The following is a 26,812-nucleotide window of genomic DNA, read 5'->3' as shown; positions in this document are numbered from 1 at the left end:
TCTGTTACTTTGCCGCTGAGATGTCTCCATGAGCATCTTTTGTCCTTATCCTCGTTCAACTTCTCTGCTTCTACTCCATCCCAAATACCACCCAGGTCACTAGCAGCCCCACCCTAAGCACAAGATACAAAACAGCCAGATGAAATCTGAATTCAAAAAGTTATCTGGCTATTTCTGTAGTTCAAACACATCTCACTATAAACATTTGCCATCATTAAAATATTCCTGAGAAAGTGGCCCCAACCAGAAAGACAGGGGACTTCCAGAGGTTATTGCAGAATGGCAGAGGAAACCTGTTCACAAAGTGGCTGCTTGGAGGAGCCTGCTTCTTCAACATTATTCTCAGGTGGGGTCTGGATCACAACAGCCACACTATGCTTGTCGTGACATGTACACAGTTCTGGGGGCCACAAAACAGCTGCTTATCGATGATTAAATTAGCAAATCCTCTTGGGGACACACAATGGACTGGTTTCTTGGATGACTTCTTTGTAGATTAAAGGATGCCTTGATATTTAAATGGGTATTAGCATCATATAATCAATGTGATACCTTGTTTTGGGATTTGCTTGGTTGAATCTGGGAGAATTTGTCATCCCTCTGGGGGAGTGGTTTTTTGCTTATTAATTAATACCCAACAAAGAGGACAAATTGGCCTCTCTTTGCTTTGATTTGTTTTGCACATACGAAGAATAGACAAAGCATCTCTAACCTTTGGTCCAGATGGAGCAAATACACATCTATACTCAAAATACTAACTGACCACACCCTAGGTCAGGACCTCTCCATTTTGTAGGCACCTGTTGTCAACAACTTTGCAAGAGCAAAACAAACTCAAACTCTCTGACCACCAGTCAAGGTGGGATGGACACACATCCATGGGCCCAACAGATTAGCAGCTGCCACATCAATTACTGCCCTCAGTCTGAAAACGTGATTCTGCCTCCAGGAAAACTTCAGAATGAGACTGAGCTGAGAGCTGTCTCCTCCCACCATCTCTAGTTCTTTGATTAAGGCTGTGCACCACTACTGCCCAGTTTCTATGGAAAGCTAGGGAGGCTACTGAGATTAAAGGTGTGTGTCACCACTGCCTGGTCTGTAAGGATGGCCAGTGTGGCTGCTTTGCTTTCCGGTCTTCAGGAAAACTTTGTTTATTAAAATCCAAAAGAAATATCACTACACAACGTTCAATTTTCAGCCACAGAATCTAGACATACAAATATTGACAAATTATCTATGTCTTAATTTTCCAATTTGCAAAATGGTATTAATGATACATACCTCAAAATATTAAGGTTTCATGATAAGAGCACATGTTATCTGTATTAGTTGAGGATAGATTATGTGCAATATTGTTAATTATGAAAGATTTGTTTTATTTTTAATTATGTGCACGGGCAAGTGTCTGTGTGCGGGTATGTGCACATAAGTACACGTGTCCATAGAGGCCAGAAGAGAGTGTCAGAGCCACTTCTTAGGCGTTATAGGTGGCTATAAGATGCCCAATCTGGGTGCTTAAATCTATGCTGAGCAGTGGCCTTAAAAAATCCCAGAACTTGGGAGGCAGAGACTGGAGAATCTCTGTGCATTTAAGGCCAGTCTGGTCTATAGAAAAAATACAAATTTCAAAACATCCAGACTTACACAGAGAAACCCTGTTTCAAAAAGAGGAAAAAGAAAAAAATAAACATATGTATAGTGTGTGCTATAAATGACTGTGCCCACTGTCCAGTTTCCTCTTTACCTTGAGATGTATTTATTTCATACATAAAAACTATTTGGGTTGGGGTATATATCAAGTTATCTAGCTTTCATGGTGCTATTTACCTTTGCAAGAACGGGCCATATTGCACAATGGAAGAATGAATGAGTGCCTACAGCTAGTTTTTCTGACACTAGGCTCAAGCGAATTACATCCATCAAGTGACTGAAGGGCAGAGAGAAGAAGGAAGATGAAGGACATGGATTGGTGGAGATTGCCCAGCAGCTTGACACCCTCGCCTCTCATTTTAAATTCCATCCCTGACTCTGTACCCAATGCTGCACAGGGATTCCACCAGACAGCAGCAGGACCAGCAGCAGGGCTGACCACCTGTCCTAGCTAACTCCACTGTCGCCCTGCCACAGCTGAGTCATTTGAAGGAGTCTCAACTGCTGGGTTTATATAAATCACATCTGCTGAAGGCTATGTCTGTGGGAATTTTTCTTGTTGGATAATTAATTGGGAGAATGCCAGCACACTGACCTGGGCAGGTAAGCCTGTGCGGTATAATATTGTTAGCTAAGAATGCTTTGGGAATCCAGCAAGCAGGGCTCCTCCATCGCCTCTACATCAGTTTCTGCCTTGGGCTCCTGCCTTGTCTTCACTAGATGATGAACTCTAACTTGTAAGCCAAACAAACCCTTTCCCCTCCTAGTTGCTTATGGCCAGTGTTTTATCACAACAACAGGAAGCAAACAGGATTCCAACTGAACCAGAAGACTAAAGCCAGAGACTAAGAGCAAAGAAAAAAAAAACCTTACCATTGCCGGGCGGTGGTGGCGCACACCTTTAATCCCAGCACTCGGGAGGCAGAGGCAGGTGGATCTCTGAGTTCGAGGCCAGCCTGGTCTACAAGAGCTAGCTCCAGGACAGGCTCTAGAAACTACAGGGAAACCCTGTCTCGAAAAACAAAAAACAAACAAACAAAAAAAAAAAACCTTACCATTAATTGTTGGATCTTGGTACGGATAATCTAAAGAAAAACCAAAATCAGATTAGAAAAGGATTCACTGTTTAAATATGGACTCATAAAGGATACAAAATTAACCTCAACTGCACTGTACACTGTTGGGGATGGGAGAACCTGTACTTTCAGGTTGCCTATGTCCACTAACAAAGGTCTAAATCAAAATGAATATTTTTTCAAAAAGGAAATGAAAAAATGTGGGCTGAAGGTTGGGAATATATCATTTCAGGTATAATAAACAAGAGCTGGGCAGGATGACAAACTCCTGGAATCCCAGAACTATGGAACTGAGGTATAGCACCAGGAGTCCAAGGGTAGGTAGCCTTGCCTACACAGCAAGTCTGAGAGTAGTGTGAGCTAAATGGGCCTCAATAAACTAAATGAAAACTATACATAGACTTTTCTTGCTTTGTGAAGTCTGAACAAACAAATGGCCCTATAATCGTGCATAAATTTAAGGCCTTATTAATGTTGGGCCAGGCAGGAGTTTCCCCAGCGTGTGGAGGATGACACAGCACAGACCCCTGAGCCACTCTGGGTCTCCAAGGCAGAATCCCTTGAGGGAAGGATGTGAGTCCCAGGCTGTGCAATCAGATAATCTAATAGATTCTGACACACACTGAAATCTGAGACAGGGGCGCCATCAGATTGAAGACTGCACCTGTACTACCACCTGACCCTTTATGCTCCAGCTGGCAGAAGCTTCTGGTGTCATTACATGTCCAGATCAGACAGATTATTTAATGCTTCCTTGTCTCATTAGATAACATTTAGTGAGGCAGTGTTAATTATGACATAGGGGAAGCTCTAAACTGATACAGTCCATCTTTTCAAAGTACTTACCAGGTGTTGGATAGCTTGATTGAGAAGCTGTAAGGGAATAAAGCAAATTCAGATTGTGTGTTTCACCCACAGGAATCCCGGGAAAAACCTAACTGGGGAGAAATAGCGCCAACTCTTATGCATTAAACTGGGAACACCCAATGCACCAACCCCTGAAGAGAAGCTCTTAAACCTGCAGGACCCTTTGTAAATAGGAAACCAGAATCTGTGCTGGGCATGGTGACTCAAAGTTGCAGTCCTGGTACTGTGGGGCTGAGGCTGGAGAATTGGGTACTTGAAGGCCAGCAGCGAGGGTTATGGAGATAGACATGTCTCCATGAGATAAGCAAGGTTGAAAACAGAAGAACATGAAGGAACTGAAATATACAGAGAAGTCAGCATGAATGGACAGAGACACATAGACACAGGACCATGGGACCATGAGGTGCCACCGTGCAGGCTTGTGGTCAATAACATGGTAAATCCTCTAGCCTTCCATGTTTGCTAGCATTCAGCAGGGGGGGTTCTATATGCCCTGTGGTGTGTTCACACAACTATTCATAGACAGAGTTCATTAGCCTTGAATAGGAAAGACCAAGGATAATCACATAGGTAGTAACATGTGTAGGAAAACCCCACTGAGGTGAGTAGTGGGTGTCCTGTCAGTGCCATAGTGCTAACAGAAACAGCCTGACTCCAAAAGTGACCAGGAGAACAGGGACGCTCCAATTCTAGTTGTGGAGATTCGCCCGAGCTAGGTGTGGAGTGGTCACCTGTGAGTAGAAGGACAGCGAGACACAAAGTGCCCCATAGTTCACCAAGACCACAAGGAGGACAGACCCAGCATTTTCACAAACCTAGCAGAGGCTGGAATGGAAGGGCAGGGGCTTCCAGAAGGAGCCATGAGCTATGCAGTAGTTCATGGCGTTCTACCCTATACTCCCCTGCCCCAGATGGGACCTGGGCTTCTGAAGCTTAAAAACGCAAGTAAGAAAGTCATCAGCACCTCTGGGACAGAACAGCAAGGCTCTGCATTGTGATACAGATAGACAGCCAAGGGTACCCTCGGTAATGAGTGATGACCACCTAAAGACGCACCCTCACAGGACTAGGATTCTGCAGGACTCTAGCAATGCTTGTGGTTCTCAATCCCCTGCTTCTCTACTTCTTTCCATGTGGCTTAGGAACACATGACATATGACGACCCCACCATACCCGACCCTCAACAGTCATTTGTAACTTCTTCCCCTGTGCTAATGATTGGGCTATTGAACCTGAATCTGGGAGAACCCTGGTATTAGTACAGCAGGAAGAGAGTAAAGAGTATTGAAATTCTCCCAAAAGCTTCTTTGTGCAGTGCTTCTGAGAAGGATGCGGGGAAACACTGGCAGGAAAGACGTGAGTTTGTTCCCCTCTTAGCACTGTACTGTTTTGCCCTCTGAACATGGCAAAGTCATACAGAAACTGGTTACATCTCTGCAAACCAGTACTAGGTTACAGCTTGCAGGAGGATGTGCATGCTGACCCTGTTGCTTTCTCAAGCCTGGGGCCTGATGCTGTCCTTCCATGAATTATCTGTCTCACATGAATGCTGGAGCCCTGGGTAACTGAGAGGATTGTGAAGGCCCTGACTCAATGCTGTAGAATATTATTTTGAGATGTGTTTCATTTGTTTGTGGTGTGGAAAATTTTCTTTAATGATGGGAATATGTGTTGCCTTCTTATATGTTACATTTGTTTACCTCTGTGCAGCTATGTTACATTACCTCTCCAAAGCCCGTGATTAGCCTAATAAAGGGCTGAATGGCCAAGAACTTGGCAGGAAAGGATCAGTGGGGCAGGCAGGCAGAGAGAAGTAAACAGATGGAAAAATGGAGAGGATAAAGAAGCAAGAGAAGAAGGAAAGGAGGATGCAGGCAGCCAGCCACCCAACTACACAGCAAGCTACAGAATGAGAAAGAAAGAAAGGAAGGAAGGAAGGAAGGAAGGAAGGAAGGAAGAAAGAAAGAAAGAAAGAAAGAAAGAAAGAAAGAAAGAAAGAAAGAAAGAAAGAAAGAAAGGTGTACAGAAACAGAAAAAGTAAAAGCCCAGAGGAAAAGGACAGATGGGATAATTGAAGTTAAGAAAATCTGACTCAGAAAACCAAGCTAAGGACTGTCATTTATAAGGAAAACTAAGCCACTGTGTGTGATTTATTTAGGAGCTGGGTCGGAGGCCTCCGAAAGAGCAAGGAGCCAAAAGAGAAAAAGAATAAAAACAACATTCACCAGCTTAGAAGGACAGGACCTCAGTATTCACCTGTCTTAAAGGGCTAAGATGCACATGGCCAGATGGAATTCTGAGGTTGTTAAAAGGGAGCAAACCATATCCCAATAATGGTTGTGAGAACTAAGGATCTCTGGGCATACCTGAGCAGATGACTCCAGCATCCTCGTGGTGTCCACAGTTATGGGAGAGCCAGCCTCTGTGGGGGCAGCTCGCCAGATGGTACTCATACCCTCTGCAGTCCACGTCATCCAGGACAATGGGCCCAGAGCCCTGTCCAAACCAGGCATATCCGGGGGCAGATACAGCAAAGCCACAGCCCAGCTGTCTGCACACCACATTGGCATCGTTGATGTCCCAGCTGTCGTCACACACGGTGCCCCAGGAACCATGGTACAAGATCTCCACACGACCCTGACACCTGTCTGATCCATTCTCCAGCCTCACAAAAAAATCAATTTCTGTTCCTGAAAAGACAAGAGGGATTCTCCTTCATTGTTCCTGTGTGGATGATGGTGAATGTGCATTCCTGGACAGCTCTTCCATGGAGCTTAAGGCAATACAGCACGTGATTCCCTCCCTGTTGCTTTGTGGGCACCCTGTCTTGGAAAGACCTTACCCCTGTCACTTGCCCTTGCACCAGCACTGAATTCTCGCTGCTTCTGTTCTAGACAGGAAAGGTGTGACTGTCACCAGGAGGGCTATGTGTGTGCACTGCTGACATGGGTTGAATCTATCCTGGATGGTGGGCAGACACCTGCTGCATCTTGTAACTAAGGTCTTTGAGTGCCATACACTCTTCAGGACACCAACATATACTGGTCAATGTGGGGTCTTTCCCAGACATAGAGAAATCATAGCCCCACGACTCCTAACGCACAGACTGCACATGGGTACATTCAGCCACCCCCTGACCCACACTGCTCTATGACTGACCGAAGGGACAGATTGATGAGCTCCCTGGCAGAAGACAAGTTTATGGATCTTTGGCAAAGATTCTCACCGGGTGCTTACCCATACAAGGGTGAGATGTGTTATCAGAACTGTTTTCTCAGGCCCAATAAAACAGTACTAAGAATGAATAGAGACTATTGTTTACCCTGCTGAGCTGGGTCAGGAGACTACCCCTATGAGCTCACCTTCTGTCTACAATAACAGCACTCTAGAGAATCCTGAATTTTGTCACTACTGGTCTCCAAGACAACTGATGTGAACAAACCACTGAAGTCAAGCGTTAAGTACCCAACATGTTTAGACAAGACCAAGGTCCGCATGGGTTTTGCTATGTTACACTACCTCTCCAAAACACATGATTAGATTAATAAAGAGCTGAATGGCCAATAACTTGGCAGGGAAGGATCAGTGGGGCAGGCAGGCAGAGAGAATTAAAGGGATGGAAAAATTTAGAGGATAAAGAAGCAAGAGAAGAAGGAAAGGAGGAACTAACAGGACCCTTTGAAGGGACTCAGATTGGATCTCATAATTTATCAAGGACTCCTTTTGCCATGGAAACCTCTCTGGAATCTTGTCTTATCTTGATCCTCTAACCCAGAGTTTCTTCTGACATACATTAACTTTAGAGACCGTGGAGAAACCTACTTCATTGCTAACTGACTCCTCCACACAGACACAAATGGGTCATGATAGAGAAAAGCTCCAACAATCAGGACCCGATCCTAGCTTCTCTAAGATTTCACAATACTACACACACATACACACACATACACACTAACACACACACACATCCCTTTAAGTGTGTCGAGAAAGTCATGGCTGACACTGACATTACAACTTACACCAGGGAGAGAATTATACAATTTTAGTTACCTATTGGTAGAGTGGTGGGCGGCTCTGGAGTGGTAGTTGGCTCTGTAGTGGTCGGCTCTACACGTTCATATATGGATGAGAAAGAAGCAGGAAGTTAAGTCTCCGTTGAAAAAAGGTCAGGCATGCAAGTACAGTTAAAACTGCTGATGTGATGTGATTCAGGGTCTCTAATGTGTAATGCTATGTGACTCGAGATAGGAGAGAAATCTGTATAGTCTTGAGTTCTCCCAATCTAAAAGGCTATGTTTGTAGAAAATGTCATTAACCCACAGACCCTAACACTAAAGCCTACATTTGGCTTGTGTTGAATCTGGGGAATCAATACAAAAATGTTTCACACACTTAAAAAACTAATTAATTGTTCTTATCTAATTGCATTGGTGGATATGTCCAATATAATATAAACTAGCAAAGTGTTGGAATGCCTGTTTGAATTTTTGTATATAAATATATTTTTTAATTCAATGTCTCTGCATGTACCGTAGGCTACATGGAAACTTAAGATCCTCCTTATTCAGTCTCCTGAGTGCTTGAATCGTGTGTTTGTGAGGGTGTGCGTGTGCGTGTGCGTGTGTGTGTGTGTGTGTGTGTGTGTGTGTCTGTGTGTATAACCATGCCTAGCTCACTGCTCTTTAGTGGAAATGCTTATAATATGCCTCTTTTAAACAATATACTAGTTTAAAAACACATGTGTAAATTGTTCAAAATGTGCCCTGGCTCTAGGACATGGTCCTGCTGCATAGAGAGGAGGTTTCTGGAGATGAATCCATTGCTGTCAAACACCCGGCCTCTATCGAGTCAAGGGAAATGAAGGAAGTTGACCTCTTCCCACACAGTAGGTCCTGATACCAACAGCTCTAGAAAAGTCTTCTCCTGCAGTACTGTGTCAGAGACTTGCCCAGTCCTCCCTTGCCCTTCAATCTGACTGCTACAGTTGCACCATAGAGCCTAGCAAGCATCGAAGAGTATCTGCTACCTAAGAGTGTCCTGTAGGGACACCAACAGAAAGGAGAAGATGGATTCTCCTTGTATAGTTGTTACAAATAAGAAAAGGGGGAATTTTGGGGAAAAATATGGCTAAGTTAGAATAAAGCCATTTTCATCCTTGGGATATCAAACATGCCTAAGAAAGAACAATGGCTGATCTGTGGGCCGTTTAGATTCCCAAGAAATTTTGGTCTGGCCAAAGGCCTTCATGTGGAAGGAGACTGTTCTTGCTAATACGTAGAATTTAAAAAAAAAAACTTGAGGAAAGGAAGTGATTTTCCTTCCCAAAGCCCAGGCTGACAGGCTCTAAACTGTTCTGATATGCCACCAACATCTCTCAGTGGAGGATGTCAGAGAGGAAAACAGCATCTGTGATGTCCCAGGGTTGAGCATCAGGACTTCCCAGGGAGCTTTCTATGGCCCAGAGGGAAGGATATGACAAGGGTGCTGGTTGAGCAGACTTTGTCTTCTTCTCCAGGCACCAAGGCCAAACTCAGCTCCCTACGCTGACCAAGGTACAGTGTGGAACATGGGTGCCTCAGGGCTCTGAGGATCATCAACAGACCCTAAGAAACAAGAACACCTTGGAGCCCCTTGCAGATAACTCGTCAGAAGGATCGCCACCACCAAGCAGGGATTTAATCTATGGCATAAATGACTTGTAAACTTGAAACCTTGTTGAGAAATTTCCCCTGGGAGCTTACAATCCACATCCTCTGCCTTCTGTTGATCTACTGGATCAGAGGTGAGCCTGTAGGTTCTGGGGACAATAAGGCCACATTTACCACATAAAACATGTTACCTTCTGTGGACATACTTGTAGTCTCGTAGATAACATCTGCAGGATGAGAAAGAAAGAAGTCACTGGATGTTGGATTTCACTTGAATCTCAGAAGCTGGAGCTGACATCTCACATGCTAAAGGCCTTCTCTCACTGATATGCCTTCATTTCTCCTTGCTGAATCTGATACTGATCTTTCTGTTACTTTGCCGCTGAGATGTCTCCATGAGCATCTTTTGTCCTTATCCTCGTTCAACTCCTCTGCATCTACTCCATCCCAAATACCACCCAGGTAACTAACAGCCCCACCCTAAGCACAAGATACAAAACAGCCAGATGAAATCTGAATTCAAAAAGTTATCTGGCTATTTCTGTAGTTCAAACACAACATCTCAGTATAAACATTTGCCATCATTAAAATATTCCTGAGAAAGTGGCCTCAACCAGAAAGACAGGGGACTTCCAGAGGTTATTGCAGAATGGCAGAGGAAACCTGTTCATGAAGTGGCTGCTTGGAGGAGCCTGCTTCTTCAACACTATTCTCAGGTGGGGTCTAGATCACCACAGCCACACTATGCTGGTCATGACATGTACACAGTCCCAGGGGCCACAGAGCAGCTGCCTATTGATGATTGAATTAGCAAATCCTCTTGGGGACACACAATAGACTGGTTTCCTGGGTGACCTCTTTGTAGATTGAATGCCTTGGTATTTGAATGCATATCATATAATCAATGAGATACCTTGTTTTGGGACTTGCTTGGTTGGATCTGGAAAATTTGTCATCTCTCACATTTGGCTACTCTTTGCTGTGAATTTAGTTTGGACATTTAGGTCATAAGAACCAGCAGTCACCTCATCAACTACTGCCCTGATAGAGAGAGAAACTGCCCTTTAGGTCAAGGCTGATCTTGATGCCAGTCCTCATAGTGATGGCATCAGAGAGCTCTGATGAGATAGAGCCTGTCCTCACCATTTCTCAACCTGCGACGCTCAGTGTCTTCATCTATGAAGAGAGACTGATGTATGCAGCCCATAACATCAATTAAGGCATGACTCACAGCAAAGCAAGTAAGAACACCTACACATGTACGCATGTAAACACATGTTGCCCAAGAGTGTGCATGCAACAGCTAGAAGCAACAGCAGCACTTCCTGAACACACAACTCCAGCGTCCTATCTGTGGCTAATGTCATGGTTGTACCAGCCATCATGCTGACAGCTGGACAGGTAGGGTTCCTGTCCTGAGCAGTACACAGCTCCAAAGAGAATGTTCCCTGAGCCCTGACCAAAATGGGCCCCTCCGGGTACTGATACTGAATGGCCACAGCCGAGCTGCCGACAGACAACATCTGCATCCTGGGTGTCCCAGCTGTCGTCACATACGGAGCCCCAGTAGCCTTGGTAGAGGACCTCCACCCGGCCCTGACACCGGTCACCGCCATTCACAAGCCTCAGAGGCAAACCTGCATTGACACAGCGGGAGCTGCTCCATGCTGTTCTGCACAAGCACCTCGTTGTGCCCCTTCCTCCTCTGACCTCCAGTTTCTAGAAAATTTTAGACAAGGAGCCTTCAAAGTCACCTCTTCAGTCCTGATTTAACCCTGAGAGTCCCAGGGCAGAACTCTAGATTCACATTCCATGAGCCTGAAGTTACCCATTTCTATCACTGCAAACTCAGTGTCCACCTCCATGGGATCCATGATACCATCCTGTGCCACCCTGGGCCAGAGTGCTGGGAATGTAGACATCAAGTTTCATGACTAGTCCCCCTAGAGAACTGTCAGTCTCAGTTTGACCCTCACTGGAGGTTGGTCCCAAACTTCCCCTGAGTCCCTGCCAGGACACTTCTGCTTCTCTCAATACATGTACTCAGGGGAGGAAGTGGCTTTATCATGCCAGGGGCACAGCGGCACAGGCACTGGTCCTCTGTGGCCTCCCCTATAAACTCACACATAAGTCCGCAAGCTCTCAGCCTGGTTGGACAAAGATGGTCTTACCTAGGCAGTTCTGAGTTCAAATCCCACCTTCACATTTTCAATTACGGTATCATAAACATGCAAGTATTGACAAGTTATCAAACTATGTCTTAGCTTTCCTATCTAAAAAATGAGATCAATGACACCTCAAATTGTTAAGAAGGTTTCATAATAGCACATAAAGCTTGTATTAAGTGAGCATTGATTATGTGCAATACTTTCCAGGCCTTAAACATTTGTTTCATTTGCAATTATGCACACGGGCATGTGCCTGTGTGTGGGGAAGAGCACATCAGTACCCAGAGGCCAGAAGAGGGTGTCAGGACACTCATGTTGGCGTTATAGGTGGCTATAAGCTGCCTAATCTGGGTGCTTTAAACTGTGCTGGGCAGTGGCCTTTAATCTCAGAACTTGGGAGGCAGAGACTGCAGAATATCTGTGCATTCAAGGCCAGCCTGGTCTACAGAAAAAAATTCAAATTTCAGGACATCCAGAATTACACAGAAAAACCCTGTCTCAAAAAGACAAAGAAGAAAAAAACTAAACATACGTAGAGTGTGTGCTATAAATGACTGCACCCTCTCTGCCGTTTCCTCTTTACCTTTCAATGTATTTATTTCATACATGAAAACTATTAGGGTTGGGGTATATATCAAGTTATCTAGCTTTGATGATGCTATTTACCTTTGCAAGAACGGCCCTTATTACACAAAGGAAGAACTGGTGAGTGCTTACAGATATCTTTTCTGACACTAGGCTCAAGCTAATTTCACCCATCAAGTGACTGAAGGGCAGAGAGAAGAAGGAAGGTGAAGGACAGGGATTGGTAGAGTTTGCCCAGCAGCTTGACAACCAAGCCTCTCATCTCCACTCCATCCCTGACTCTGTACCCAAAGCTGCACTTGGATTCCACCAGACAGCAGCAGGACCGGCAGCAGGGCTGACCACCTGTCCTAGCTAACTCCACTGTCGCCCTGCCACAGCTGAGTCATTTGAAGGAGTCTCAACTGCTGGGTTTATCTAAATCACATCTGCAGAAGGCCATGTCTTTGGGAATTTCTCTTGTTGGATAATTGATGGGGGAATGTCAGCCCACTGACCTGGAAAGGTAGGCTATGCTGTATAATATTGTTAGCTAAGCATGAGCTAGGAATCCAGCAAGCAGGGCTCCTCCATCACCCCTACATCAGGTTCTGCCTTGGGCTCCCACCTTGTCTACACTAGATTATGAACTCTAACCTGTAAGCCAAATAAGCCCTTTCCCTCCAAGTTGCTTATGGCCAGTGTTTAATCACAGCAACAGAAAGCAAAATGGACATCAACTCAACAAGAAGACTAAAGCCAGAGACTAAGAGCAAAGAAAAAATCCTTACCATTCACTGTTGGATCTTGGTACGGATAATCTAAAGAAAAACCAAACTCAGATTAGAAAAGGATCCCCTGTTTAAATATGGACTCATAAAGGATACAAAATTAACCTCAACTGTACTGTACACACCTGTTGGGGGTGGGGGAATCTGTAGTTTCAAGCTTGGCTATGTCCACTGCCCAAGGTCTTAATCAAAATGACTTTTTTTTCTCCAAAAAGGAATAAAACTAAGTGAGCTGAAGATTGGGGATATATCATTTCAGGTATAATAAACAAGAGCTGGGCAGGATGACAAACTTCTGGAATCCCAGAACTATGGAACTGAGGTATAGCATCAGGAGTCCAAGGTTAGGTAGCCTTACCTACACAGCAAGTCTGAGAGTAGTGTGAGCTAAATGGGCCTCAATAAACTAAATGAAAAATATACATAGACTTATCTTGCTTTGTGAAGTCTGAACAAATGAATGGCCATATAATCATGCATAAAATTAAGGTCTTATTAATGTTGGGCCAGGCAGGAGTTTCCCCAGCATGTGGAGGACGACAAAGCACAGACCCCTGAGCCACTCTGGGTCTCCAAGGCAGAATCCCTTGAGGGAAGGATGTGAGTCCCAGGCCATGCAATCAGATAATCTAATAGATTCTGACATGATATAGATATGAATATTTTGCATTGGTATGGATTTTAAGGTCAATTTTTTCATATGTATACATATACTTCTGATATTGATTAAGGTATTGTGATTGTATAGTTCATTTAAAAATGTAATGTACATAGGTTGTTAATAGATAATCATCAATAATAATCAAGCTTGTAGTCATGTTAATTAGATTTTCTAGATATGTAGAGATATATTTCAGTTAAATGGGTATTCTTCATATCTTTCAAGGACTACAGAATATGGCATTTAAATGTTTTAATAATTTAGGGCTTTTCATGACAATGAGACACATCTGCTCCTGGCAGCACCAGCTACTTCAAGAAGATGATGGATATCGAAGCAGATTCTTATGGAGTTTGATAGCCATTTGGGCAAGAAACTGCTCTTGCCTGGATTGTTGCATAAACTAGACACAGAGAACCCTCAGAGAGAGGACTGCTGAACTTGCTTAAAGGTGAGATGATCTTTCTGGGTTCCTTACTCATGAAAGAGTCTGCGAGACATTCTGCAGGACACAGCAGATTCTGACTGAACTGCCTTTGAAATTTCCTGCTTCATGGAAATGTCTGCTGGATACTATGGGCCTGTAGACCAAAGATGGATGCCCCAACAGTACAAAAGAACTTTGGGTGACTTTCCAGGAAGCGAGATGTCTCTACCATTTCTAGAGTTTGGAAGTAGCTTATTTCTTGTTTACTTAGGTAATATTATATTCTTCTGGAGTCTTTGATGGACTTGAAGTATAGATAGATAGTTATAGTTTTTCTTAGTTATGATAAAAGAGTAAGTAGATATAAATATTGTAACTGTAATTCTTACTTGATAACTGTTTGTTTATGTAATTTTGCTATGTTAACGTGAAAGCCTTTCTTTTTTTGTTTAAACAGAAAAGGGGGAAACGATGTAGGTGTGTCTTCTATCTATCTGATGATTTCATTGGTTAATTAATAAAGAAACTGCTTGGCCTGATAGGTTAGAACATAGGTGGGTGGAGTAGACAGAATAGAATGCTGGGAAGAAGGAAGTGAGGCAGCTGCCTCCGGCAATCACCATGTCTCTCCTCTCTGGGTGAGATGTGATGGAGCCAGCCGCCAGGTCCGACATGCTTAATCTTTCCTGGTAAGACACCATTTAGTGGTGTTACACAGATTATTCGATATGGGTTAGTCAAGATGTAAGTATGAGGCTGAAACTAATGGGCACAGTGTTTAAATGAATACAATTTGTGTGTTGTTATTTCGGGTGTAAAGCTAGCCATGTGGGAGCCAGGTGGGATGAAAAGCAGGCCTTCCCGCAGCTCATCACTACACTGACACACACTGAAATCTGAGGCAGGGGCAACATCAGATTGAAGACTACACCTGTACTACCACCTGACCCTTTAAGCTCCAGCTGGCAGAAGCTGCTCTTCTCATTATATGTCCAGATCAGACACAGATTATTTAATGCTTACTTGTCTCATCAGATAACATTTAGTGAGGCAGGGTTATGACACAGAGGAAACTCTAAACTGATACAGTCCATCTTTTCAAAGTACTTACAAGTTGTTGTATAGCTTGATTGAGAAGCTGTAAGGGAATAAAGAAAATTCAGATTGTGTGTTTCACCCACAGGAATCCCAGGGAAAACCTAACTGGGGAGCAATAGCACTGACTCTTATGCAATGATCAACCAGAAACACCTGAGGTCAAGTCCACCAACCCCTGAACAGAAAGCTCTTAAACCTCTGCGGTGTGGGCTCCCCAAAGACAAAGTCTAACACTGAGGTTTCATTTTCATTGGTCAAAAGAAAAAAACAGCTTTAGTAATATCCCACTCGGCACTCTCTGTCCATGGCTCCCTTAACGGATTACACATGTGTTTGTGTTCAGGCATGTACCTCTCTGCATGTTTGTATGTTTCTATACATAGAAGTTTCTAAGGTAATGTGGTTATATCTCAGTGTATGTCATGTGTGTGTGTGTGTGTGTGTGTGTGTGTGTGTGTGCATGTTTCTAAGTATGTTGAGTATAGATGAGGAAGGTCTTCTAAGGGGATAATGTCCCGGCCATCAGAATGAGCAGGTAGAACAAGCTAGTGAAGGAGAGGATAAACAGACTGGCTCTAGAGACCAGAGCAGCAAGAGAGAGCAGACTGTGGCTACAGGTGGCGCTGTTGGAGTTGCACTGTAGCAACCACAGCTTTGTGCAGTGAGTAGTCTGCAGGACCCTTTATAAGGAGAATAAAGGAAACCAGAAGCTGTGCTGGGCACGTGGCTCAAAGTTGCAATCCTGGGACTGTGGGGCTGAGGCTGGAGAATTAAGTACTTGGAGGCCAGCAGCGAGGGTTATGGAGATAGACATGTCTCCATGAGATAAGCAAGGTTGAAAACAGAAGAACATGGAGGATCTGAAATATACAGAGAAGTCAGCATGAATGGACAGAGACACATAGACACAGGACCATGGGACCATGAGGTGCCACCGTGCAGGCTTGTAGTCAATAGCATGGTAAATCCTAAAGCCTTCCATGTTTGATAGCATTCAGCAAGGGGGTTCTATATGCCCTGTGGTGTGTTCACACAACTATTCATAGACAGACTTCGTTAGCCTTGAATAGGAAAGACCAAGGATAATCACATAGGTAGTAACATGTGTAGGAAAACCCCACTGAGGTGAGTAGTGGGTGTCCTGTCAGTGCCATAGTGCTAACAGAAAGAGCCTGACTCCAAAAGTGACCAGGAGAACAGGGACGCTCCAATTCTAGTTGTGGAGATTCGCCTGAGCTAGGTGTGGAATGGTCACCTGTGAGTAGAAGGACAGCGAGACACAAAGTGCCCCATAGTTCACCAAGACCACAGGGAGGACAGACTCAGCATTTTCACAAACCTAGCAGAGGCTGGAATGGAAGGGCAGGGACTTCCAGAAGGAGCCATGAGCTATGAAGTAGTTCATGGAGTTCTACCCTATACTCCCCTGCCCCAGATTGGACCTGGGCTTCTGAAGCTTATAAATGGAAGTAAGAAAGTCATCAGCACCTATGGGACAGAACAGCAAGGCTCTGCATTGTGATACAGATAGACAGCCAAGGGTACCCTCAGCAATGAGTGATGACCACCTAAAGACGCACCTTCACAGGACTAGGATTCTGTAGGACTTCTTTCCATGTGGCTTAGGAACACATGACATATGACGACCCCACCATACCCGACCCTCAACAGTCATTTGTAACTTCTTCCCCTGTGCTCATGATTGGGCTATTGAACCTGAATCTGGGAGAACCCTGGTATTAGTACAGCAGGAAGAGAGTAAAGAGTATTGAAATTTTCCCAAAAGGTTCTTTGTGCAGTGCTTCTGAGAAGGATGCAGGGAAACACTGGCAGGAAAGACGTGAGTTTTTTCCCCTCTTAGCACTGTACTGTTTTGCCCTCTGAACACGGCAAAGTCATACAGAAACTGGTTACATCTCTGCAAACCAGTACTAGGTTACAGCTTGCAGGAGGATGTGCATGCTGACCCTGTTGCTTTCTCAAGTCTGGGGCCTGATGCTGTCCTTCCATGAATTATCTGTCTCACATGAATGCTGGAGCCCTGGGTAACTGAGAGGATTGTGAAGGCCCTGACTCAATGCTGTAGAATATTATTTTGAGATGTGTTTCATTTGTTTGTGGTGTGGAAAATTTTCTTTAATGATGGGAATATGTGTTGCATTCTTATATGTAACATTTGTTTACCTCTGTGCAGCTATGTTACATTACCTCTTCAAAGCCTGTGATTAGCCTAATAAAGGGCTGAATGGCCAAGAACTTGGCAGGAAAGGATCAGTGGGGCAGGCAGGCAGAGAGAAGTAAACAGATGGAAAAATGGAGAGGATAAAGAAGCAAGAGAAGAAGGAAAGGAGGATGCAGGCAGCCAGCCACCCAACTACACAGCAGCTGCAGAATGAGAAAGAAAGAAATGTGTACAGAAACAGAGAAAGTAAAAGCCCAGAGGAAAAGGACAGATGGGATAATTGAAGTTAAGAAAAGCTAGCTCGAACAAGCCAGGCTAAGGACTGGCCTTTATAAGGAAAAGTAACCCACTGTGTGTGATTTATTTGGGAGCTGGGTGGGAGGCCTCCGAAAGAGCAAGGAGCCAAAAGAGAAAAAGAATAAAAACAACACCATCAGCAGCTGAGAAGGACAGGACCTCGGTATTCACGTGTCTTCGAGGTCTGAGATGCACACGGCCACAATGGAGTTCTGGGGTTGAGAAAAGGGTGCGAACCATATCCCAGTAATGGCTGTGAGAACTAAGAATCTCTGGGCATACCTGAGCAGATGACTCCAGCATCCTCGTAATGTCCACAGTTGTGGGAGAGCCAGCCTTGGTGGGAGCAGCTCCACAGATAATACTCGTGCCCTCTGCAGGCCACGTCATCCAGGACAATGGGCCCTGTGCCCTGTCCAAACCAGGCATTTCCAGGGGCAGACACGGCCCAGCCACAGCCCAGCTGTCTGCACACCACATTGGCATCACTGATGTCCCAGCCATCGTCACACACGGTGCCCCAGGAACCCTGGTAAAAGATCTCCACACGACCCTGACACCTGTCTGCTCCATTCACCAGCCTCACAGCGAAATCAAGCCCTGTTCCTGAAAAGACAAGAGGGATTCTCCTTCATTGTTCCTGTGTGGATGATGGCACATGTGCATTCCTGGACAGCTCTTTCATGGGGGCTTAAGGCAATACAGCATTTGATTCCCTCCACTATTGCTTTGTGGGTGCCGTGTTTTAGAAAGACCTTACCCCTGTCGCTTGCCCTTGCACCCCCACTGAATGCTCGCTGCTTCTCTTCTAGAGGAAAAGGTCTGTCTGTTACCAGGAGGGCTATGTGTGTGCAGTGCTGACATGGGTTGAATCTATCCTGGATGGTGGGCAGGCACCTGCTGCATCTTGTAACGAAGGCCTCTGAGTGCCATACACTCTTCTGAATGATGACATGCACTAGAGAATGTGGGGTGTTTCAAGGAGAGAGAGAAAGAAATCACAGCCCCACAACTCCTAACACATGGACTTCATTCAGGCACATCCAGGCCCTCACCTGACCTTAGTAGAGGATAAGGTAGAGGAGGTTTTTTTTCTCCGACAGACAAAAGGGACAGATCGATGAGCTCCCTGGCAGGAGACAAGGTCATGAGTCCTTGGCAAAGGCTCTCACCATCTGCTTACCCAGACAAGGGTTAGATATGATATCAGAACTGTTTTCAGGCCCAACAAAAACAGTATTAAACATGAATAGAGGCTATTGCTCACCCAACTGTGGTGGGTCAGGAGACTGACCCATGAGATCACCTTCTGTCTACAATAACAGGACACTAGAGAACCCTGAACTTTGTCGCTGCTGGTTAACAGGACCACTGGTGTGAACTTACCACTGAAGTCAAGCTTCAAGTACCCAACATGTTTAGACAAAACAAAGGTCTGCATGGGTTTTGCACTGATCTGGCAGGGGCCCCTTTGAAGGGACTCAGAATTGATCCTATAATATATCATCAGTCTCCTTTTGCCACGGAAAACTCTCTGGAAGCTTGTCTTATGATGATCCTCTAACACAGATTCTTCTGACATAACACTGAAATTTGAAACCCACCCCATGCTGACTGTCCACTCTACACAGAGAGAGACAAAGGGGAAGTGACAGGTGCCTCAGTAAAGGAAAGCCCCGTAGATCAGGAGTCAATCCCACCTTCTTTAAGTTTTCACTACACACACACACACACACACACACACACACACACACACACACACACCCTTAAGTGTCTCAGGAAAGCCAACCCCATGAATGACACTAGCATTGCCACCTACAGAGAAAAATTTGTACCATTTCCTTACCTACTGTTGTTTCAGGAGTGGTGGTCACCTCTGGGGTAGTGAAAGGCTCTGGAGTGGTCGGCTCTGCGTGTGCAGATACAGATTGGAGAGAAAAATGGAAAATATGAAATCGAGTCTCCGTTGAGAAAACCAGAGGCATGCATGTACAGTTAAATCTGCTGATTTGGGGTCTGAATTGGGTAATGAATGTGACTCCGATGTCTTCCCTGTGGCCACAGTCATGGTTGTACCACACATCATGCTGATGGCTGGACAGGTAGGGTTCCTGTCCTGTTCAGTACACACCTCCAAAGAGAATGTTCTCTGAGGCCTGACACAGTGGGCCCCTCCGGGTGCTGATACAGAATGGTCACAGCCGAGCTGCCGACAGACAACATCGGCATCCTGGATGTCCCAGCTGTCATTATACGCAGTGCACCAGTAGCCTGTATGGACTTCCACCCAACCTGACACGGGTCACCGCCACTCAGCAGCTTTAGAGGCTAAGCTGCAGGAACTGCTCACTTGGCCTGCTGTATCCTGCGCAAGCACCACCTTGTGGCCCTCCCTCCTCTGGCTTCCAGTGCTGTCTATGTTTCTTCCTTACCCTGGACCTGAGCAATGCCCTTCCTCATAGTCTTCCCAGTCTACCGTACCTTACATTCTTTGAAAACTTTCTAGACAAGGCCTCTCTAAGTCACCTCTTCAGTCCTGATTTAACCCTGACAGTCCCAGGGCAGAACTCTAGATTCACATTCCATCAGCTTCCTGGATACCCATATCTGCCACTGCAAACTCTGTCTCCTCCTCCATTGGGATCCATGATGCCTCTAGTGTTCTGGGAATGCGGACATCAAGTTTGATGTGTCTCTCTCCACCTCTCTAATCAGCTCCCATCCACAAGCCTTGGTTGGTCCTTGAGTTTCATGGCAGACTACATGAATATCTTAGTCACTGTTCTTCCCTGAGCCTTCCAGCACAGACCAGGAACAGTGGTGCACAATTTTAAACAGTCAGGAGGCAAAACCAGGTAGATTTCTGCAAGACAATTTCAACATGGTCTACATAAGGAGTTCCAGACCAGCCAACGCTACATGTCTCGCAAACACACACAAAGAGTGGCTCGGAATCCTCTCCATCCTCAACAGGATCAAGGAGGCAATAAACTCATCTAACAGAAGTCTTCCTCTGCCACTCCAGCCTATTCTCCCACTAAGGATGAGTGTGACTGGGGAGACACGGGGCAGCATGTTTCTGCTAGGTGTGATGTCCCTAAGTCACTCACGGTGACTGACTGGGAGAGAAACAGACAGCAGGTGAGTGCTGTCAGGGCCCCGCCCCCACCCCACCCCACCCCCACACACACACCCCGCCCCAGGATGAACAGGTTCAGCATCCTGACAGCTGGATCCTGGGTGTGGCTTTGCTGTGGCTACATTGCGATTATGAGTACTCTGTGGTATGTGAGTAACAGGTTGGAATGGAAACAAGGTGAGGGGGTCAGACGGGTGCAGTTGTTGAGGTCTTCACAGGTGGGGATGCGCAAAAGACAACTGAGCAACACAAGACATTCACAAGGTACTCCTGGGTCTGAATGAAGCCATCTTGCTGCCCTCTGCTGATCATTCTGCGGATGTCCCCCTAGAGAACTGCCATCTTCAGTCTGGCCCTCACTGGAGGTTGGTCACAAAGCTTCCCCTGAGTCCCTGCCAGGACATTTCTTCTTCTCTCAAGACATGTACTCAGGGGAGGAAGTGGCTTTCTCATGCCAGGGGCACAGCGGCACAGGCAATGGTCCTCTGTGGCCTCACCTATAAACTCACACAGAAGTGCGCAAGCTCTCACCCTGGTTGAACAAAGATGGTCTTATCTAGGCAGTCCTGGGTTCAAATCCCACCTTCACATTTACAGCCATGGAATCATAGACATGCAACTATTAACAAATTATCTAACGATGTTTTAGTCTTCCTATCTAAAGAATGGGATCAATGATACCTCAAAATGTTGGGAAGTTTTCATGATAATAGTGCATGTTACCTGTATTAACTCAGCAATGATTATGTGCAATATCTTTAATTTTTGAAAGATTTGTTTTATTTTTATTTATGTGCACAGACAAGTGTCTGTGTGGGGTATGTGCACATAGGTACACTTGCCCATAGAGGCCGGAAGAGGGTGTCAGAGCCACTCTTTGTTGGAGTTACAGGTGCTTATAAACTCTCTACTCTGGATGCTTAAAGCTGAACTCAGGTCTTCTGAGCAGTGTGTGCTCTTAATGATGAGCCATCTCTTCAGCCTCTACATTTCAATGGATTCATTTCATACATGAAGATGATTTTGGTTCTGATATATAACAAGTTTTGAGCTATGAGATGTTGTTACCCTTTGCAAGAACAGCTCTCATTGTACAAGGAAGAACCAGTAAGTGTTTCCAGCTAGCTTTTCTGACACTAGGCTCAAGCTAATTTCACCCATCAAGTGACTGAAGGGCAGAGAGGAGAAGAAAGGTGAAGGACAGGGATTGGTGGAGTTTGCCCAGCAGCTTGACACCCACGCGTCTCATCTCCACTCCATCCCTGACTCTGTACCCAAAGCTACACTTGGATTCCACCAGACAGCAGCAGGATCAGCAGCAGGGCTGGCCACCTGTCCTAGCTAGCTCCACTGTCACCCTGCCACAGCTGAGCCTTTTGAAGGAGTTTCAACTGCTAGGCTTATCTAAACAACATTTGCTACTGTTTGTGGGAAATTCTCTTGATTGATAATTGGTAGAGGAATGCCATCTCTCTGACCTTATCAGATGTGCCTGTATAGTATAAAATTGCTGGCTAGGCATGAGTTTGGAAATCAGCAAGCAGGGATCCTGGAAGGCCTCTGCATCAGTTCCTGCCTCGGGCTCCTCTGCCCTGGGCTCGTGCCCTGGCTTCACTGGATGATAGACAATAAACTTTAAGCCAAATAAACCCTTCCTCCTCCAAGTGGCTTATGGCCAGTGTTTTACCACTGCAGCAGAAAGCACACTGGGTACCAATCCAATGAGTAGCCAATAATCAGAGACTAAGCAAAGGAGAAGGCCTTAGTTGTCACTTCTGGGATTCACTAGCCTGAAGAACAAACCAGGGTTTAGAAGAGGGTTCCCTGTTTAGAAATAAACTCATGCAGGTTACAAAGTTAGCTTCAACTGCTCTGTACACTCTTGCTGGGTGTAGGGCGATCTGTGGCGCAGTCATGGCTGTGTGCACTGCCTAAGTACTTGGTCAAAATAACTTTTTGCAAAAGAAACTAAAAACAAGTGGGCTGTAGATGAAGTATACATCATTTCAGATATGATAAACAAGAGTTGGGCATGGTGGAACACTCCTGGAATCTCAGATCTCCTGAACTAGAAGCAAGGGTATCAAGAGTTCAAGTGGCCTTGTTTGTTGTTGTTGTTAATTAAAACACTCCTTGGCCTATTAGCTTATGCATATTTCTAGCTAGCTCTTACATCTTAAAGTAACCCATTTCTATTAACCTGTGTATCACCATGTGGTTGTGGACTACTGGTAAGGTTCTGTCTGGCATCTCATGTCTATCTCCTTCAGTGGGTACATGGATTCTCCCTGACTCTGCCTACACTCTCACTATATCTCTTCCAGTCTGACTATATTCTGAAGTGGCCTTGTTTATACATCAAGTCTGAGACCAGCCTGGGCTACATGGGTGTCAAAAATAAATAATTAAATAAATAGCATGAACATATTTTTTTTTTGTTTTTTGAAGGCTTAGCAAACTAATGGACGTATATGCTTGCACGTCTTAAAGTCCTAGTAGTCTTGTACCAAGCAGATTTCCCAGAGTGTGGAGGAGGGCAGGTTAAACATCATCTGACATCATCCTTAAACATCATCTGACAAAGCACAGACCCTGAGCCACTCTGGGTCTCCAAGTCAGAATCCCTTGAAGGAAGAATGTGAGTCCCAGGCCATGCAATCAGATAATCTATTAGATTCTGACACACACTGAAATCTGAGGCAGGGGCAACATCAGATTGAAGACTGCACCTGTACTACCACCTGACCCTTTATGCTCCAGCTGGCAGAAGCTTCTGTTGTCATTACATGTCCAGATCAGACACAGATTATTTAATGCTTCCTTGTCTCATTAGATAACATTTAATGAAGCAGTGTTAATTATGACGTAGGGGAAGCTCTAAACTGATACAGTCCATCTTTTCAAAGTACTTACCAGGTGTTGAATAGCTTGATTGAGAAGCTGTAAGAGAATAAAGCAAATTCAGATTGTGTGTTTCACCCACAGAAATCCTGGGAAAAACCTAAGTGAGGAGCAATAGCGCTGACTCTTATGCATTGATCAACCAGGTAAACCCGAGGTCAAGTCCACCAACCCCTAAACAGAAAGCTCTTAAACCTCTGCGGTGTGGGCTCCCTAAAGACAAAGTCTAACTGAGGTTTCATATTTCTTGGTCAAAAGAGAAAAACAGCCTTAGTAATATTCCAATCAGCACTCTGTGTCCATGGCTTCCTTCATGGATTACACAGGTAATGGATCATAAGATGCACCTGTATTGAGCAGGCAGAAGCTTTCACTCTGCCCTCATCCCAGGAGCATTGAGTTACAGCAACGACTTACACGGCCTTGGTGTTCTATCAGGGGCTGTAACTGGGAATGACTGTAAAAATGCAGGAGACACATGTGGGTCACACAACAGATTTTATAAAGATTGAGTATGGAAGGGTTTGAGTGTAAGCAAGGGAGTTCTTAGAACCAATCTCCTATGGAGACTGAGATAATTGCTCAGGAATGGTGAGGATGTAGTTAATGTTGTTCTTGGTTTAACATATCTGTAGGTACGTGTGTGTATGTATATGCATATATTATGGAAACAGCAGGGCTGCTCAGGTCTGGAAAGAAGGCCTGAGTTTGAGCTACTCACAATTATAACCCCTGTCCTGCTTGTTGAAATACATTCGGGTGAGCCAGGCACCCTGTTAGGCTCTTGGTTCATATACCAAACTTGGCACTAAGTGGACAAGGTATGTTCCCTGCCATCCAGAGACTTCCAGAATAGTCAGGTCCCTGAAGACATCAACAGACGGTCTTGTACAGGGGGCAAGTGCTACCTGAGATGTGGTGGAAGAATAGGAATGGCCAGTGGAAAACATAAAGTGTATGTGTGTCTACGTCCATATCTGTCTCTATGGGTCGGTTTCGCTTCATATGTCAATGTATGTCTATGTACGGGTGTGGGTGTGTGTGTATTTATGTGTAAAATGTGTCATATCTGTCTGTGAAGTGAATATTTGCGTGTGAGAATATATGTAGATGTATAAAGAACAGTTAGGCCAGGTGGCAGTGGCAAACACCTTTAATCCCAGCCTTCAGTAGGCAGAGGAAGATGAATCCCTGTGAGTTCGAGATGCTATGGTCTACAAAAGCTAGTTCCAGGACAGGCTACAGAGCTACAGAGTAGCCCTGTCATGAAAAAAAATCAACTGACTGATCTAATGAAGGACTGAGTAACCAATAGCTTGGCATGAAAGGATGAGGAGGTCTGGCAGCCAGAGAGAATGAATGGGAGGAGAAATCTGAGAGAAGGGGCAAGAGGAGAAGAGGAGTCAGCAGCCAAACACCCAACTACACAGCCAGTCACAGAGTAAGAAGGACTGAAAGGTGTACAGAAATAGGGGAAGTAAAAGCCCTGATGCAAAAGCGAGATGGGATAATTTAAGAAAAGCTAACTTTAAGAGCCAAGCTAAGGCTAGTTACTTAAATACAAGAATAAATCTCTGTGTGCGATTTATTTGGGAGCTCAGCGGTTGGCTTGCAAGAGCAAGGAGCCAAAAGAGAAAAGGAGTAAAAACAAAACTCCATTGGCTGAGAACGGCCGGGCTCTGGGTATTCACCAACCTTAGAGTTAAACACGGCCAGAATGGAGATGGGGGGGGGGTAAAAAGAACACAACCGTATCTCGCGCTTAATGTCAGAACTAAGGATCTCGGGTCATACCTGAGCAGATGACTCCAGCATCCTCGTGGTGTCCACAGTTGTGGGAGAGCCAGCCTCGGTGGGAGCAGCTCCACAGATAGTACTCGTGCCCTGTGCAGGCCACGTCATCCAGGACAATGGGCCCTGTGCCCTGTCCAAACCGGGCATTTCCGGGGGCAGACACGGCCCAGCCACAGCCCAGCTGCCTGCACACCACATTGGCATCATTGGTGTCCCAGCTGTCGTCACACACGGTGCCCCAGGAACCCTGGTAAAAGATCTCCACACGACCCTGACACCTGTCTGCTCCATTCACCAGCCTCACAGCCAAATCAAGCCCTGTTCCTGGAAAGACAAGGGGATTCTCCTTCATTGTTCCTGTGTGGATGATCGTGAATGTGCATTTCTGGGCAGCTCTTTCATGGAGCTTAAGGCAATACAGCACATGATTCCCTCCTTGCTTTTTGGGCACCCTGTCTTGGAAAGACCTTACCCCTGTCACTTGCCCTTGCACCAGCACTGAATTCTCGCTGCTTCTGTTCTAGACAGGAAAGGTGTGACTGTCACCAGGAGGGCTATGTGTGTGCACTGCTGACATGGGTTGAATCTATCCTGGATGGTGGGCAGACACCTGCTGCATCTTGTAACTAAGGTCTTTGAGTGCCATACACTCTTCAGGACACCAACATATACTGGACAATGTGAGGTCTTTCAAGGACATAGAGAAATCATAGCCCCACAACTCTTAATGCACAGACTGCACATGGGTACATCCAGCCGCCCCCTGACCCACACTGCTCTATGACTGACCGAAGGGACAGATTGATGAGCTCCCCGGCAGAAGACAAGTTCATGGATCTTTGGCAAAGGTTCTCACTGGGAGCTTACCCATACAAGGATGAGATGTGTTATCAGAACTGTTTTCTCAGGCCCAATAAAACAGCACTAAGCATGACTAGAGACTATTGTTTACCCTGCTGAGCTGGGTCAGGAGACTGTCCCATGAGCTCACCTTCTGATTTCAATAATAGCACTCTAGAGAATCCTGAATTTTGTTACTACTGGTCTCCAAGACAACTGATATGAACTTACCACTGAAGTCAAGTGTTAAGTACCCAACATGTTTAGACAAGACAAAGGTCCGCATGGGTTTTTCACTGAACTAACGGGACCCTTTGAAGGAACTCAGAATGGATCCCACAATAAATCATCGGTCTTCTTTTGCCACGGAAACCTCTCTGCAAGCTTGTCTTATCTTGATCCTCTAACCCAGAGTTTCCTCTGACATAACATTAACTTTAGAGACCGTGGAGAAACCCACTTCATTGCTGACTGACTCCTCCACACAGAGACAAATGGGTCACGACAGAGGAAAGCTCCAACAATCAGGACCCGATCCTAGCTTCTCTAAGATTTCACAATACTACACACACGCACGCACGCGGGCACGCACACACACACACAAACACACACACACACACATCCCTTTAAGTGTGTCAAGAAAGTCATGGCTGACACTGACATTACAACCTGCACCAGAGAGAGAGTTATACAATTTTAGTTACCTATT

At 45.3% G+C, this 26,812-nt stretch overlaps 1 protein-coding gene across 1 annotated transcript in view; it reads right to left on the bottom strand.

Moving 5' to 3' along the window:
• Dmbt1 (deleted in malignant brain tumors 1) overlaps positions 1-26,812 on the bottom strand; it is a 69,802-nt gene that overhangs the window by 22,188 nt on the left and 20,802 nt on the right. Inside the window, 11 exon segments of the mRNA XM_042054166.1 lie at positions 2,706-2,735; positions 3,573-3,599; positions 5,960-6,283; positions 7,644-7,700; positions 9,433-9,468; positions 12,765-12,794; positions 14,964-14,990; positions 17,712-18,035; positions 19,276-19,338; positions 23,482-23,508; positions 25,264-25,606. Of these exon segments, the coding sequence (XP_041910100.1) occupies positions 2,706-2,735; positions 3,573-3,599; positions 5,960-6,283; positions 7,644-7,700; positions 9,433-9,468; positions 12,765-12,794; positions 14,964-14,990; positions 17,712-18,035; positions 19,276-19,338; positions 23,482-23,508; positions 25,264-25,606 (1,288 nt within the window).

The sequence above is a fragment of the Arvicola amphibius genome, chromosome 1 (genome assembly GCF_903992535.2).
Source record: "Arvicola amphibius chromosome 1, mArvAmp1.2, whole genome shotgun sequence".
NCBI lineage: Eukaryota > Metazoa > Chordata > Mammalia > Rodentia > Cricetidae > Arvicola > Arvicola amphibius.
Note: the sequence above shows the minus strand (reverse complement) of the source record. Positions and strands in the feature narration are given on the sequence as shown.